The sequence below is a fragment of the Gobio gobio genome, assembly GCF_949357685.1.
Source record: "Gobio gobio genome assembly, chromosome: 23".
Classification (NCBI taxonomy): domain Eukaryota; kingdom Metazoa; phylum Chordata; class Actinopteri; order Cypriniformes; family Gobionidae; genus Gobio; species Gobio gobio.
The window spans coordinates 40,194,236-40,211,595 of record NC_137119.1 but is presented as its reverse complement, the minus strand read 5'-3'; the positions used below and the strand labels follow the sequence as shown (position 1 = coordinate 40,211,595).

General features: G+C 41.2%; 1 protein-coding gene across 1 annotated transcript; it reads right to left on the bottom strand.

Moving 5' to 3' along the window:
* Positions 1-9,124: 9,124 nt before the first annotated feature.
* On the bottom strand, positions 9,125-9,985 carry LOC307120014 (myeloid-associated differentiation marker-like protein 2; the record flags this gene model as incomplete). The annotated part of the gene is made up of 1 exon (XM_079806842.1): positions 9,125-9,985. The coding sequence occupies one exon, from the start codon at positions 9,983-9,985 to the stop codon at positions 9,125-9,127; it is 861 nt and encodes a 286-aa protein (XP_079662968.1).
* Between the last annotated feature and the right edge of the window lie 7,375 nt (positions 9,986-17,360).

The window sequence follows — 17,360 nt, the reverse complement described above, 5'->3', positions numbered from 1 at the left end:
GGCGAATAAGGTCAAAATACATGCAAAATACATATCATAGATATATACATAGATTCCTCAGTAGTACCTGTGCGGATCGGTCGAATGAGGCATCTATGTATATTTATCTTTAATCGCGGCAGTATTTTGACCTTATTCGCCGGAAGTTATGGCGCTGGGAAAACTAGATGACGTTCATCTGATAGGAGGTAAAAAAAATAACATAAATACTGCTTAAATCATTTAGTGTCTTAAAGGATTAGTTCACTTTTAAATAAACTTTTGCTGATAATTGACTCACCCCCATGTCATCCAAGCTGTCCATGTTTTTCTTTCTGCAGTCGAAAAGAAATTAAGGTTTTGGATGAAAACAGTCCAGGGGTTTCCTCCATATAAAGGACTTCAATGGGCTCCAAACGGTTCAAGGTCCAAATGACAGTTTCAGTGCAGCTTCAAAGGGCTTTAAACGATACCAGACGATGAATAAGGGTCTTATCTAGCGAAACGATCCGTTTCTGCGAGAAACTGAGCAGTATTTATGCTATTATTTTACCTCTTAACTTCCAGTAAGTAAGGTCAAATTAGATCGTGGTCATAGATGTATACGTAGAAGCCTCATTAGCGACTGCACGGATCAGTAGAATGAGGCATCTACTATCGATATATCTATGACCACGATCTAATTTGACCTCACTCTCTGGAAGTTATGGCAGAGCTCAGAGACGATCGCGTTCATCTGTTAAGAGGTAAAATAATATCATAAATACTGCTCGGTTTCTGGCAGAAACTGATCGTTTCGCTAGATAAGACCCTTATTCATCGTCTGGTGTCGTTTAAAGCCCTTTGAAGCTGCACTGAAACTGTCATTTGGACCTTGAACCGTTTGGAGCCCATTGAAGTCCATTATATGGAGGAAACCCCTGGACTGTTTTCATCCAAAACCTTAATTTCTTTTCGACTGCAGAAAGAAAGACATGGACAGCTTGGATGACATGGGGGTGAGTAAATTATCAGCAAAAGTTTATTTAAAAGTGAACTAATCCTTTAAGACATCAACGTGTCGCCACGAGCCGCATGGTTTAATATGGATTCATATGTCTGTGTTTTTACTCTCATTGCTCTCATACTCTAAAATATCCCCAATGACATTCATTATACGACTATCACACTGCAACGGTTGGAGTTAAAAATCTTCATTTGTGTTCTACTGAAGAAACAAAGACACCTACATCTTCGATGCCCTGGGGGTAAGCAGATAAACATAAAAATTTAGTTTTTGGGTGAACTATCCCTTTAACACCTTAACAAGAGACATTTCCTACAGGTGAAGTGAAGGATTCTGCATGTTCCCAACTTAAAAGACTAGAATACCAGAGTAAAACACATCTGCGCTGGATGTTAACCTCCTAAGACCCAGGATTTTTTTATGAAAATGTATATTTTATATATGCTATGTCCTCTGTGGTGGATGCCAGGACTCAGTTGTTAAAAAATAATGTGATTTGATCGCCAATGCATATTTAGGTTTCAGGATTTTCTTTGAAGGTAGATCGATTTGTTGCTAAAAGTTGCTAAATGACGTTGTGACGTCATTGCGCTACGATATGTAATTACGTAATCGCAAGGGCAAAACTACGCCATTATGTTATGCGCTAATTTAGATTAGTTTGAAAAATAAATTAAAGCAATGTGTTAGATACAGTTTTTCTCCATTGGTTTGGCTCATTTCTTGAAACAGAAATTACATTCTCAAAATTGTAAGATCATTTGGTAAAACAGTCTTACAGTTCAGCACAACAATATAGCTCACTTGCAAAAGCTAATATCTCTCCCAAAACTGTTCACTCATGCTTCAGAACTAAATTCCTTTCCCATATAAACAGTCAGTGCCCCCAAAATGCTTCGTCCCTTTGGCATTGTGTAAGCACTGCAAGTCAAAATGTTTCGATGTTTTGTCACTATGGCAGAAGACCATTGAAATATCCCTCATGTCCACCTTTCAGTCTTAGCCCAGTCCTTCATTTTTGTCTAGCTAACAGAATACAATTGTAAATAAAACTGAAGAAAAAAAAAAAGAAATAGGATTTTAGGGTAAGAGTAGCCTCAAAGGTTTGACATCACACATTGCACTCATACTGCCAAGGAAATTGTAACCATTATCATTCACACACATAAAGTAACTTCCATACATCAGAGTAAAAAGAAAATGTATACAGCATAATATACTGTAATCTAACACTCAAACAAAAAAACAATGAAAATTACCGTCCTCACCCTCCTGGCCATCCACACGCTGCTGTTCTCAATCTTTCTGTAAACACTTGTAATATTGTAAAATTTCTACTTTTCTAATGATATAATATGGGTTTGATTTTTTTCAGAGATATTGTTAGAGTAAAGTATATGAATATATTAACCAAACAGTACACACAAGACCAGTACTGATAGTACCAGTACCTGCATATTGATGAAAATATTTATTTCTCTCCACATTTGTAAAATCATTCGATTCATTCATGCATTTTCAAAGTTTTTTTTTATATATATATATCTGCTGAGGTTGGGCTGAAATCTCTGCCCAGCCTCTCTCAATGTCAACCCATGGGTACTCAGTAGAATTGCATCTGATAAATTTGGTCCCCGTCTTCTTTGGCCACATCCTACTCCAGGTCTACCTCTTCCTTCCCCTCTCTACCCCTCTCATCCCCCCTTCCCCTCTCTACCCCTCTCTACCCCTCTCATCCCCCCTTCCCCTCTCTACCCCTCTCTACCCCTCTCATCCCCCCTTCCCCTCTCTACCCCTCTCTACCCCTCTCATCCCCCCTTCCCCTCTCTACCCCTCTCTACCCCTCTCATCCCCCCTTCCCCTCTCTACCCCTCTCATCCCCCCTTCCCCTCTCTACCCCTCTCTACCCCCCTCTACCCCTCTCTACCCCCTTCCCCTCTCTACCCCTCTCTACCCCTCTCATCCCCCCTTCCCCTCTCTACCCCTCTCATCCCCCCTTCCCCTCTCTACCCCTCTCTACCCCCCTCTACCCCTCTCATCCCCCTTCCCCTCTCTACCCCTCTCATCCCCCCTTCCCCTCTCTACCCCTCTCTACCCCCCTCTACCCCTCTCATCCCCCCTTCCCCTCTCTACCCCTCTCATCCCCCCTTCCCCTCTCTACCCCTCTCTACCCCTCTCATCCCCCCTTCCCCTCTCTACCCCTCTCATCCCCCCTTCCCCTCTCTACCCCTCTCATCCCCCCTTCCCCTCTCTACCCCTCTCTACCCCTCTCATCCCCCCTTCCCCTCTCTACCCCTCTCATCCCCCCTTCCCCTCTCTACCCCTCTCTACCCCTCTCATCCCCCCTTCCCCTCTCTACCCCCCTCTACCCCTCTCATCCCCCCTTCCCCTCTCTACCCCTCTCATCCCCCCTTCCCCTCTCTTCCCCCCTCTACCCCTCTCATCCCCCCTTCCCCTCTCTACCCCTCTCATCCCCCCTTCCCCTCTCTACCCCCCTCTACCCCTCTCATCCCCCCTTCCCCTCTCTACCCCTCTCATCCCCCCTTCCCCTCTCTACCCCTCTCTACCCCCCTCTACCCCTCTCATCCCCCCTTCCCCTCTCTACCCCCCTCTACCCCTCTCATCCCCCCTTCCCCTCTCTACCCCTCTCATCCCCCCTTCCCCTCTCTACCCCTCTCTACCCCTCTCATCCCCCCTTCCCCTCTCTACCCCCCTCTACCCCTCTCATCCCCCCTTCCCCTCTCTACCCCCCTCTACCCCTCTCATCCCCCCTTCCCCTCTCTACCCCTCTCATCCCCCCTTCCCCTCTCTACCCCTCTCTACCCCTCTCATCCCCCCTTCCCCTCTCTACCCCTCTCTACCCCTCTCATCCCCCCTTCCCCTCTCTACCCCTCTCATCCCCCCTTCCCCTCTCTACCCCCCTCTACCCCTCTCATCCCCCCTTCCCCTCTCTACCCCTCTCATCCCCCCTTCCCCTCTCTTCCCCCCTCTACCCCTCTCATCCCCCCTTCCCCTCTCTACCCCTCTCATCCCCCCTTCCCCTCTCTACCCCCCTCTACCCCTCTCATCCCCCCTTCCCCTCTCTACCCCTCTCATCCCCCCTTCCCCTCTCTACCCCTCTCTACCCCCCTCTACCCCTCTCATCCCCCCTTCCCCTCTCTACCCCCCTCTACCCCTCTCATCCCCCCTTCCCCTCTCTACCCCTCTCATCCCCCCTTCCCCTCTCTACCCCTCTCTACCCCCCTCTACCCCTCTCATCCCCCCTTCCCCTCTCTACCCCTCTCTACCCCTCTCATCCCCCCTTCCCCTCTCTACCCCTCTCATCCCCCCTTCCCCTCTCTACCCCTCTCATCCCCCCTTCCCCTCTCTACCCCTCTCATCCCCCCTTCCCCTCTCTACCCCTCTCTACCCCTCTTCCTCCACGGGCTCCCCCTCTCATCCTCTTCCTCTTCCTCGAGCAGGCAGTTACCCTTGTTCATTTACTTGGCCAGGTGCCTCCATGTTCAGAAATTGTACTGGTCCTGCATGGTCAAGCTCTTTACATATGTTTGGCAGCTTCCACAGTCATGGACAGCACCTGTCAGGTAACTAAACATACTGTTTGATTGGTCATCTGAGATGTGTGAAAGTCCTCCTTCATTAGTCAAGTTCTAGTTTCACCTGACTGTCAATTGCTGTGAGAAATTTTTCAAATGTTCCAAGCGATTCATATATGGTATTCATGTTATTATGTTCTTGACTAATTTTGACAATTGAACAGACTATTGTGCATGTGATGACTCATACAATGAAATGACGCTGATACGTTTTGGAGCGAACGACCATTAGACTGAGAATCAAACAATCAATTTAGATCAACAAGATCTATTCACTTGGAAACAGTGCTAAATGTAGGCTACCTGCACATAATCATTTGCAAAGATTTACTGAGACATTGAGACATGTACTTAGACATTTGCAATTTGATGAAATGAATGAGATGCTTTTCTGTTGTGAACAATTGCCAAGTTGTTTGGAGATTTGTCCATGTTGTTTTGAGAATGTAATTTCTGTTTCAAGCCAAACCAATGGAGAAAAACTGTAATATGTACGGAGCCCCGCACATGACGTGCAAGAAGAAATAAGTAAATAGTGAGCAACATTTAGGCCTACTCATTTGTTCAATCCATTTATAAATTGTGCGCACGATTTAGCCTACTAGTTTTTTCCTGTATGTCATATGCAGGGCTACTTAAATGATCTTCTGGTTTTTACAGCGATTTCCACAGCAGTCTTAAGGAATTATGAATGAACCGCTAGCTTGTACCTGTGTTGTTTGGATTAGTCACTTTCCAGAAGTTGCTAAAAGTTGCCATATAAATGTAAAAAATTGCTAAATATGTCGCTAGGTGCTTTTTAAAAAAAAGAGTTGCTAGGGTAGTCTGAAAAGTTGCTAAATCTAGCAACAAAATTGCTAAATTGGCAACACTGGGTGCTGTACGTTTCGCCTCTTTGTCGCCATCTCTGTTTGAAACCTGCAATTGCGGTTATTTGCGGAAATATCATCTTTACGTGGATTGTGCATCGGCGGCTCCTCAGCGCGGATGAATCTGATGTTTTGAGGACTTTCAGTCACTGCCAGTGGCGTAACTTTGCTTTGAAAAGTGGTGGGGACAGTGCCGCCGATCCCATTACGCGCATCACGCGCTGCGTAGGGCACAACAACAGCCCGGGAGTCTATGCCCAAGACCAACCTAAAAAATGGTTTGCATTCAAACAAAAATGCAGTATTGCAGTAAGAAATATAATTTTAGCACTATAATTTTTATTTATATATCCGTATCAATTTGATAAATAAAATTATAATATTGGCAGTCATTTGCCAGTGGATCTTTGATTCAACCGATTGGCTCGTTTACTTAGAAGGCGGGACACATTCATTACGCGTTGCAGTTTCTCCCATTCATAAGTAACCGCACCCGACCGTCTTTCTATATAGTATTTTGACTATATATGAGTTTCCAATTCCTGTGTGCTCATTTGTCATGAAAAAATATCTGTAAGTTTGGCACATTTGGCTGCGTCATCCTCCAATGCCTTTCTTTTTTTTAACTTGCCTTTTTCAGCTCCCCCTGGCATCTTTTTACTATCCATTTTATTCTTCGCGATTAGCTTACTCTCCCCACATCATTAAATGACGGTTTTGTTTGTTTTTTTTCTCAATGACAACGACCTGAGTACACGCGACGCACTTCAGTTTAAAGGTCCCGTTCTTCGTGTTTTTTTGAAGCTTTGATTGTGTTTACAGTGTGCAATATAACATGTGTTCATGTTTCGCGTGTAAAAAAAACACAGTATTTTTCACACTATTTACTTATCTGTATACCGCTGTTTCCACTGTCCTAAAAACGGCTGGTGATTTCCTTGTTCTATAAAGTCCCTCCTTCAGAAACACGTAACGAGTTCTGATTGTGCAAGCGGTTCCTGTGCTGTGATTCGACCACAGCTTAGCGCACGTGAAAGCGGTTCCTGTGTTGTAATTTGACAGCAGCTTAGCGCACGTTGGAAAGGTCACGCCTCTTAACGGAGAGATGCATGCGTTCAATAATCTCTACAGCGTCCCTGGGAAAGCCAAACAAAGGTGATTTGACTCCAGGATGAAAATAACAGCGTCTCGATGACATGGCGATAAACACACTCAACGCAGCGACCGTCCGCTTCTCCACGTGGGACAGCAACAAGACCGCGCCCCCTTTTTCGCGTTTCTTTGTGGGCGGAGGTTAGTCTGTTCTACTGCGCTACTGACGTAATTAAAGAAGGAAGTACCAGGATGTAGTCCAAGCCAGCCGTCCGCTGTAGGCTTTGAAAGGGAACTTCTGTTAAATAAAATATCTCGCTTGGCATGGAACTTTGAGCTTTATAATTTTACAGGTATTATTTATGCTCTAACAGCAACATTACACACTAACTAAAGTTTGAACAATGGAATCGCGAAGAAGGGGACCTTTAAAGAGAGAGAGAGCGCGCGCTCTGACAACAGAAAGCGGCACTTTTTAATGCACGGTCTGATGCGCTGATTTAAATTCAAATCTAGTGTAATGTGCTGTGTTGTTATATCAGTCACACAGTAACTTAACACATATAGACATACAGAGAAAACGAAAAGAAAGCAGCCGAGTCTGCCGGCCCAATTTATGAGCGGAAAGAGCTGCCCACCGGGAATTCTCCCGATTCTCCCGATGGCCACTCCGGGCCTGCATTCTATGTACTAAAAAGAAAGACGCTTTCAGCCTTATCCAATAGGCCATGGGTTCAATCCATTCCCGACGTTCTTATTTTGCTTCCGATGTATTAAATATACAAGCAATTAGTTTATGAAACCTTGATCAAAATTAAAATACAATTAACTTTTCATCATCAACATATACAAATTAAAACAATAATATAATAGGCTAATATTTAAAGATATAGCCTAACTATGAATCTAAATAGGTTATGTTTTGCTTGTAGCCTTCTCCACTCGTTTCAAATATATATATTTTTTTTATCAAACGCAAAGTTTTTAATTTCAAATTTAATTCCTAAATTCAGTTCATATTTCCAACAAACGAAATTCCGAGCCAAAATAACGAAGTGGTAAAAAAAAACCCTGCAAAAATGAAAAATATTAAAGAATTCGCAGGCGCTTTCGTCGGCATGAGTATAGGCTATAAGATGCGCAATATGTCTGGAGACATGGAGTGGACATGATTTCTATTGAGTGTTGTTTTGCAGAAATCATTTCTTGTGAATTTCGTTTTCTATAAATTGTATTTTAATTTTGATCAAGGTTTCATAAACTAATTGCCTGTATATTTAATACATAAGCAAAATAAGAACGCCAGGAATGGATTGACATGCTTAAGGTGCCCACTGGCCTGTTTCCGCAGACTGCGGCCTTTGAGTAGCCTAATGCTGAAAGTGTCTTTGTTTTTAATACATTTCTAGAATATATGTATTACAGTAGCCTATAGCATACAATATATTACAGTAGGCCTGTTTTGATATTTTTGCACCAGGGTCCGTAATTTCTAGGTTAAAGTTATGCCACTGATGTTAACATGAGCGGTCCATGGCACCTGTTACCCGTAACGAAGTGGTAAAACTTTGAGTTACCACCATGCAATTTCAAACATTTCGCTCGTCTCTGTATGTGGCAGGCTGGCAGCAATGCGTCACAATAACCTGGCATGTAACAGTCGATCATTCTTTACAGATGATGGTGTGTTTGGACAGAAGACGAGTTCTTTATTAAACTCATAGAAAACAATAGAATATAAAATGCCACAATTTATCAAGACCTTGAAGCAGATAAGAGAGAGAAACACCCAGAAACACCTCATGCCGCTCAAGTATAAGGGGCTTTCCTTGCCATCAGTGCTTGAATAACACACGCGTGCGGTGGCTGGGATACACGTAAACCTAACAACATACGTGGCATAATATTTGGAATGATTTATCACGTGAGGAAAAAAATTGTTTTAGTTGCATAACATCAGTTAATGGAAACGCTGTCATTTCGCAATATTTTTTTTTTATCGACTTAGGAAATATGGCAAAAGTTTTGTGCAAATCTGTAATGGAAAAAAAGCTTCTGACCGGCGGAAAAATTTGTTAAATGAATGAATTACGATTTGTAGATCGTGCTTTTGCTTTAATACACACCTTCCGCAATCTATTTTTCAATTACTTTTAAAAAGTGGTGGGGACAATATCGAGCCTGGCAAAAAGTGGTGGGGACATGTCCCACCCGTCCCACCCGTAAATTACGCCTATGGTCACTGCACCTGTGGATACTGTACTTCAGAATCACAGATTCAATGTCTTGGAAATATGACCAAAATAAGAATTTTTCACCAGAAAATGTAATCTGAACAAGTGAGTAACACTTTTATTCTGACCAACTGAGAAAAAAAAGTATTCTCAAATTATTAATGTTAACAACATCAGCATTGTAGGACATGCTAGCTGGCAACATAGGATTCCATTCATTATGCTAAGCTAAGCTAGGAAACTAAAACAATGCATGCACTGAGACAAAAATGCATTTGCCCATATATCTAAATGTAGGAAGGAAGTTGAATAAGCCCTGTTTCTGAAAACGCGTGTACGGAAGTGATTCTATTGAGAACGACGAAATCCACAGATTCCGCAGCTGGTGAAGACCAGGTCAATGATGTACAGGCCGAGGTTAACATAGGTCATGAAGGTCACAACAAACTGGATGCTCCATATGCAGCTGTTTCCGGGACAGTCTTTGGGCCGCGGGTTTCCTTTGAAGCTGTAGATGGGCCAGAGGAACGCGGCGGTGACGTACAGCAGAACCGATATGAGCAGGAAAATCATGGTGAAACGATCGATGCTGAAGGGCAGACAGTTCTTTATCTTGGTCAAGATGTTGGTGATGATGGTCAGGAGGGTTAGAGGCAAAGGAATGGCGTAGGCCACGATGCACCACAGCAGAGCCGGTTTACCCACGTAACCGATCAGGGAAATGAGGATGATGCTGGCAACAAAGGCCTCCAGAATCTTAATGAAGCCAGGAAGCACAGCTAAATACGTGGCGGAGCGTGTCACGTCACATTTGTCCTTGAACGTCTCCATGCAGTAAAGCGCGCAACCCACCGCGGAGAGGATCGTGACACTCCAGCCCCAGATGCACTTCCGGCAGATGTAGAAGTTTGCGAACATCACCGTGCACGAGAACGTGCAGAGCGAGGACATCATGGCCATGCCGGTCGTGAAGTCGTCCCAGTCCATGCAAAGCACCAGGAGCTTGTGGATGAGGTACATCTCCAGTACGGTGATGACCAGTGTGATGACGGTACACAAACCCCACACCACCATGCAGTAGATCCAGTAGGTGTGAAACGGCTTACTCCAGATGTAGCTCACCCCAAACGTCACCATGCACACCACGATCTGCGCAATGTGCAGGGCGAAACGGGAACTCTTCAGGGCGGAAAGGGAGAATTTGCTCATGTTGAAAATGCAGTGGCTCAAGAGGTCTGAAGGTGTTATGAGAACGAGCTGCTGTCGGAGGAAGATTAAAACTCAGGACATGCAAAAGTCACTACAACCGTCCCAACACAACGCTCCACCTCAGTCTAGTGATTATCAGTTATTCAAAAGTCAAGTCAAATGTATTAATACAGCAGATTGCTTCAAAGTACTACACAATTAATCAGTTATGAAACGACTTAGTTCACTCAAAACATAATTTATTCTCCCTCAAGCCATACTAGACGATATGACTTTCTTCTTTCAGTTATATTACAATATATCGTGACTCTTCCAAGCTTTATAATGGGAGTGAGTAGAGCCTGAGATTTTGAAGCTCCAAAAAGATCATCCGTCCATCATAAAAGTCATATATACGGTGGGTTAAAGGGTTAGTTCACCCAAAAATGAAAATTCTGTCATTAATAACTTCCCCTCATGTCGTTTGACACCCGTCAGACCTCCGTTCATCTTCAGACACAAATGAAGATATTTTAGTTGAAATCTGATGGCTCTGAAAGGCCTCCATTGGCTCAATGGCACTTCACACTCTCAAGACCCTTAAAAGGCACTAAAGACGTCATTACAAAGTCCATCTCACTACAGTGGTTCTACAATAACTTTATGAAGTGACGAGAATAGTTTTTGTGCGAAAAAAACCCCTAAATAACGACTTATATAGCGATGACCGATTTCAAAACAAGGCATCATGAAGCTTCGAAACGTTATGAATCAGTGAGTCATCACTATACAAGTCGTTATTTAGTTTTTTTTGCACACAAAAACTATTCTCCCCGATTCATAAAGTTATTGTAGAACCACTGTAGTGAGATGGACTTTGTAACGACGTCTTTAGTGCCTTTTAAGGGTCTTGAGAGTGAACCGTGCCATTGAGCCAATTGAGGCCTTTCAGAGCCATCAGATTTAAACTAAAATATCTTCATTTGTGTTCTGAAGATGAACGGAGGTCTGACGGGTGTCGAACAACGTGAGGGTAAGATATTAATGACAGAATATTCATTTTTGGGTGAACTAACCCTTTAATAAAGGCCTTCTGAAGCGAAGCGATGAAGCGAAGCAACTTAAAGGGATAGTTCACCCAAAAATGAAAATTAGTCCATGATTTACTGACACTAAATTTTTCAACTAAACATCAAAATAAATCTAATTAATAAACTAAATTAACCATATAAACTAAATTATTGATCTAAAGCCCACACTGTTACTGTATGATAATTGAAATGAACTGATGACATCAGCGTTTTCTCTAGAATGGCTATACAGCTGAATAAAATTATGCTGCATTATTTTCCTGTTTAACACTGTAAAGCCGCTTTGAAACAATCTACATTGTTAAAAGTGCTATATAAATAAAGTTGACTTGACTTGACCCTCAAGCCATCATAGGTGTAAATGACATTCTTCTTTCAGACGAATACAATCAGAGTTATATTATAAATGTCCTGGCTAATCCAAGCATTATAATGGCAGCCCAAAATTTGAAGCCCAAAAAAGAGAATCCATCCATTATAAAAGTGCTCCACACGGCTCTGGGGGTTAATAAAGGCCTTCTGAAGCGAATGCGTTTGTGTAAGAATAATATCCATATTTAAAACTTAACAAAGTAAAATATCTAGCTTCTGTCGGACCGCCTGATGTGACCGTTAAAACTACTAGTCTAACTAATATACATGGAAAACATTATTAAAGAAAAGTAAACATCAGTAATAAAATAAGAACAAATAATCAAATTACAAGCAAAAGCACCAATAAATACAATATAACAAAGATATAAACAAAATAAACTGCTTTTCAGGTACAGAAATTTAGTAAAGTAAGCAAATGTTAAATGACAATGCATAGTCTTCAATGTATAAATGAAACATCCTTATTCATTAATCCGAAGTTAATTAAACAGAAGTTATTCAGTCAAGAGCAGTGAGTAATTGTTTTTTTGTTCTTTGTTGTTTGATTAACATTAAAAACACAGACAGCAGCAGGAATATTAGACTGCTGTCACTTTAAGAGCGAATGCAAGGATCTGTATGCTGATACTGTACACATGTGTTTACTTAACCTAAGCCGCGTTTTCACCGCAGGAACTTTCCCCAGGAACTTTGGGCTGGTACTCGGTGTGTTTCGACCGCAGGAACCAGGGTCTAAATGAAGTTCCGGGTCAATATTTCCCCCTCCGAAAGTCCCTGCTCGTGAGGAAGTACTTTTTCAAAGTTCAGGAACTTTCGGGGGTGGGACTTGGGCGCTGAACATGCTTTTGAGAGGTTCGTTCTGCGTTCTGTAAATATCAGTCTTGCTCTTTCTGTCCGATGGCGCGCGTTCATCTCAGCAATCTCACGGTCAATGTCCGTTATAGCTGATAATAACATTCGTTGTCTTATTTTAAATCTAGCTTTACGAGCTTTCAGAATACGCTTTAGTATCAGTGCTCGTCTCTTTAGTATCAGTGCTCGTCTCTTTAGTATCAGTGCTCGTCTCTTTTCTGCCGTTTTGTTAATTTCAGGGCTTGACATTAACGCTTGTCCGGGACAAGTGGATTTTTTGATGGGGCAAGTGAAAAAGAATTTTACTTGCCCAACGTATCCAGAGTAAAACGTCAAAACAAAAAATAACTAGGGAATCACCAAAATGCAAGAATGATTCTGCATTCAGTTAGTGTAACGTTAAGTGACGATCGATAGTGGATAATAATATAAAAATGAACTGACCTTAACAAGGTTGTGCTATTGAGGCTCTCGAAGCCTCTCGAGGACGAAAACAAATGAGCGCCGCTCATACACAGAAACTTAACATACACGGTTAAAATTGTGTAGTTTTTATATTTATAACATATGATACAGTTAAGCAACATCACACTAACAAGAGTGTTGTTTTCCTGAATACCATCATGACTGAAAATGACACTGATTTCATATGCCTGTTCCATAAACAATTAATAAACATTAAGTCATTTACATTTTAGAAGCAATATGGACTGTTTTTGTTCCATTTCAGCAGCGAAAATAGTTCCAAACAAATATCACAGCAGAACCGTAACGCATCTCACAGCAACAGCGTTACTGAATGATTCGGCGTTTGAATGAATCGGTTGAATCAAAGATTCAATGACCTATTCGTAAATATACCGCCTAATTCTTGAATGAATCAGCCGTTTGAACGAATCGACTCAATGACTCGCTCATTAAGACGGTCACCTGCTGCCACCTACTGGTGGTTTAGTTTCACCTTTCCAATATTTCTTATTTGTATATTGAAAAATATTTAAAATAATCTCATAACATTATTGAATGCAGTTGTAATTTTTCAGTGTAAATGATTTAATTTGATTCGTAACAGCCTATAGTGTCTTATTCTAATTAAATTTATAGATCAAATTTAAGAATATAAAAGGAGAGCTGAAGCATAGTCTATATTTAATAAGATTATGGAAAAATGCCCTTTATAAAAAGGTAAAAATATCACAAATATGCATATTTAAATATGTCAAAGCTGATTGAACACTGGTGAGAATATTGCTTCAGAATATATTTACTGAAAATATCCGGACAAGCAAATTGTTTTACTCGGACAAGTGAATGACAGATTTACTTGTCCGAAGGACAAGCGTGTGAACAGGCCTAATGTCAAGCCCTGAATTGGTTCTTTAGTGAACCAATACATAACTAGCAAAAGCAGCGCTGCTTGAATCTCCTCCATACTTGTTATTGTTGCACAAAAATGATTATTGTCCGTCTGTGACTGGGAGGAGCAGCCGAGCACAGTCCCACGTCTCCGGACTAATGTGCCTAATCTTCACCGTACTTTAGACCGCAGTGGAAACGCAGACAGTAGCAGGTCTGGGGGAAAAAAGGTTCCTGTAAAAAAAGTTCCTGGTACAAATTGTTTTGGGTAATTTCGGTGGAAACGGAGCTCTACATAACCGGCTATGTTTACTTCAATACTCGCTATTTTTTGTCAATTTTGTGTCAATTTGTCCACTCAATTGCAAGAAGACATGAAAGAGAGCTCAGCTTAGAATTTGCGCGCTGTTTGGGCGAGAGCTTCAGATGTGTGCGCACACAAAACTTCCCACACAGTGCCACTGCGAGTAACGATTTCACGTCTTCTTGTCAAGGCTTAAACTTTCATGACAATGCAGCGCTGGCCTGTCAACCGTCCCAAGATGTTTCTTCACGCTCATGCATTGTTAGAAAGCATAAAAATGTTACCGGCCACCTGGCGAGTGACACCGTTTCATATACTCGCCAATTTTTACTCCCATTTGGCACTTGGCGAGCGCTAATTTTAGGCCCTGTTTATAACTTTATAAACTCTAATCACTGGCTTCCGTGTAGTTCTGGTCTAGTTCTGGTGGAAGAGTGACCTCTGACCCGACGCATGACGTAGGATGTAGCCGTGGCGTACGCTTAGGTGAGGGTAGACGCATAGACGCCTCTTGCGGTTCAACAAAATAGGGCTGGGCAACAAACTCAAGCTCCTCCCACATTTCTCTTTAAAAACTCTCGTTTTAGACTTCGAAGTGAGCGGTGTTTTGTTTTGCTCTACCCTCGCCAATACACCATGCGTCAGGTCAGAGGTCACTCTTCCACCGGAACTCGACTTGTGTACGGGTGAAGCCAGTGATTTATAGTTTATAAAGTTATAAATACGGATATTTTTCTTACAAAAATGCATCACTTTACTTCAGAAGGCCTTTATTAACCCCATGGAGCCGTATGGATTACTATTATAATGGATGGATAATGGTTATAATGGTGATAATCTAAAAGCATGAGACTGTTTTTGCTAATGTAAGTATGAATACTGATGTGACCATCCAAGCCTTACCTTATCACCAAGGGCAATGCAAAGCGTGGGATGCAGTGGGGTAAAGCGCGCCGCCACTGGACTCTAAAGCAGTGGAGACGTGTTCTCTGGAGTGACCAATCACGCTTCTCTGTCTGGCAATCCCATGGATGAGTCTGGGTTTGGCGTTTGCCAGGAGAACGGGACTCGCCTGACTTCATTGTGACAAGTGTAAAGTTTGGTGGAGGGGGGATTATGGTGTGGGGGTTGTTTTTCAGGGGTTGGGCTTGGCCCCTTAGTTCCAGTGAAAGGAACTCTTAATGCTTCAGCATACCAAGACATTTTGGACAATTTCATGCTTCCAACATTGTGGGAACAGTTTGGGGACAGTTTCAAGCTCCTCTCACAATTCTCTTTAAAAACTCTTGTTTTAGACTTCTATGTGAGCGGTGTTTTGTTTTGCTCTATCCTCGCCAATACACCATGCGTCAGGTCAGAGGTCACTCTTCCGTCTGAACTCGATTTGTGATTTATAGTTTATAAAGTTATAAATATGGATAATTTTCTTACAAAAATGCATCACTTCACTTCAGAAGGCCTTTATTAACCCCATGGAGCCGTATGGAGCACTATTATAATGGATGGATGTGCTTTTTTGGGCTTCAAATTCTCAGGTACCATTCACTCCCATTATAAAGCTTGGAAGAGCCATGGCAGGATGTTTTTCAATATAACTCTGATTGTGTTTGGCTGAAAGAAGAGAGTCATATACACCAAGGATGGCTTGATTGTGAGTAAATTATGGGATCATTTTTATTTTTGGGTGAACTATCCCTTTAAGTACAGCTGTAACGCAGCTCTAAACTCAGCTAACAAACGTATGTATTAAGAACATTTCGCTAACATTCTCTGAACATTCAAAATGCAAATTAAAAAAATAAACAAAAAGTTTTCTTGGTTGTGCAAATGTTAAAAAATGGTTCCAAAACAAAACAAACAGTGACATTTAAAAACTGTTACACAAACTTCCTTACTAAAACATTACAGGAAAAAACTCCATGAGCCATCAGTTGCAGGGAAATTAAAATTTTGAAAATGTCATAAAATGCTAACACAAATGCTCACACATTTACAAAACGCTTTCATGACACAGCATCAGTAAATGTTGGTCCCTGGTATAAGAATTTCTCCCCAAAATAATTATATTCATAAATGGTTAAAAGGTACTTTTGTAATGTGAGAGTCACTGAATTCAACCAAGAAATGAGTTCTGAACATCTTTACCGGGTCTGTTTCTTTCAGAAGCAAGGTTGTCGTTCTTCTAACTAATGAAAGTTGTAAATGAAAATGAAATGATAATGAAAACGGTAGTCAAATGTTTCACGACCGTTGATTATTTGACTATCTTTGTTATTTATTTGACAGAATCATATTGTGGTGTGAAGGCAAATAGGCAAGCCAAATCTATCCTTCAAGGAATGACCTTCAGTTTACAACTTAGCACATTAACCTCAATGTTGTTGAGTTTTAGCCTGAATAACATCTTTGAACAACATCTAGAAACTGTTGGCATCCTTTGACTTTATTTAAATGTGCCTGTGATAATCTAAAAGCACGAGACAGTTTTTGATAATGTAAGTATGAACACTGATGTGACCTTGTACATGGAGGCTTTTGCTGCAGAGGAATGAAGTTATGGGTTGCACAGCACTTTATTTTACAGTACATGCACTTACATATACTTAGGTTTAGGGTCTAAAGCAGGCGTCCCAAAACTTTTGGCAATATATAGTGTGTTAATAATAATTCCTGAGAATCATTTAGCATTGCTAAAGCCGGTCCATCAGCTAATGTTTGTTCAACTCGAATCCGTGAATGTGAATAACAGTGAATGTACGAACAACAGATAATTGAATTTGTGCAACATTAAATTATTTATGTACTTCTGAAGTTTATCATATTAGTAATCAGGAATTCAAGTGTGGAGTGGCTTTCCTGTTGTCCTCGTCACTCATTAGCCATGCATGATCATTATGTGTTATCTATGCTGGATTATTTTACTAGGTTGAACTGCTGGTGAACCACATCCATGTATACTAATGCATCAACTATTTAACATAATTTCTGTTCATTCTGTCAGTAGCTAAATACTATGGAAGCACAATACTCAATTTGAAATGTAATATGCAAAATGACATTACAATATGTAAAATGGCAATGTATTTCTATATTTAAATGCCATTTTCTTTACCAAATGTGCATTGTTTTGGAGCAAAATGCTATTTTGCTATTTAGTTTTATACACTAGTATCACTTAAAAACATATTTTAACGTTTTACAAGTTGCACAATGAAAATGTATTACAGAAATTATTAGATCTTTAACATGTTTAAGGAAAAAATTGTAGCAAAATGATAATTTAAATGTTATTTTTCTTACCATTTACATGCACAATGTAAGACACGATTGCATTTTCATTAAATGTCCTGCAATGAATGTAGAAAAATGCAATGTGAAATGCAACTAGTGTAGGAAATAGCTCATTTAAATTATATTA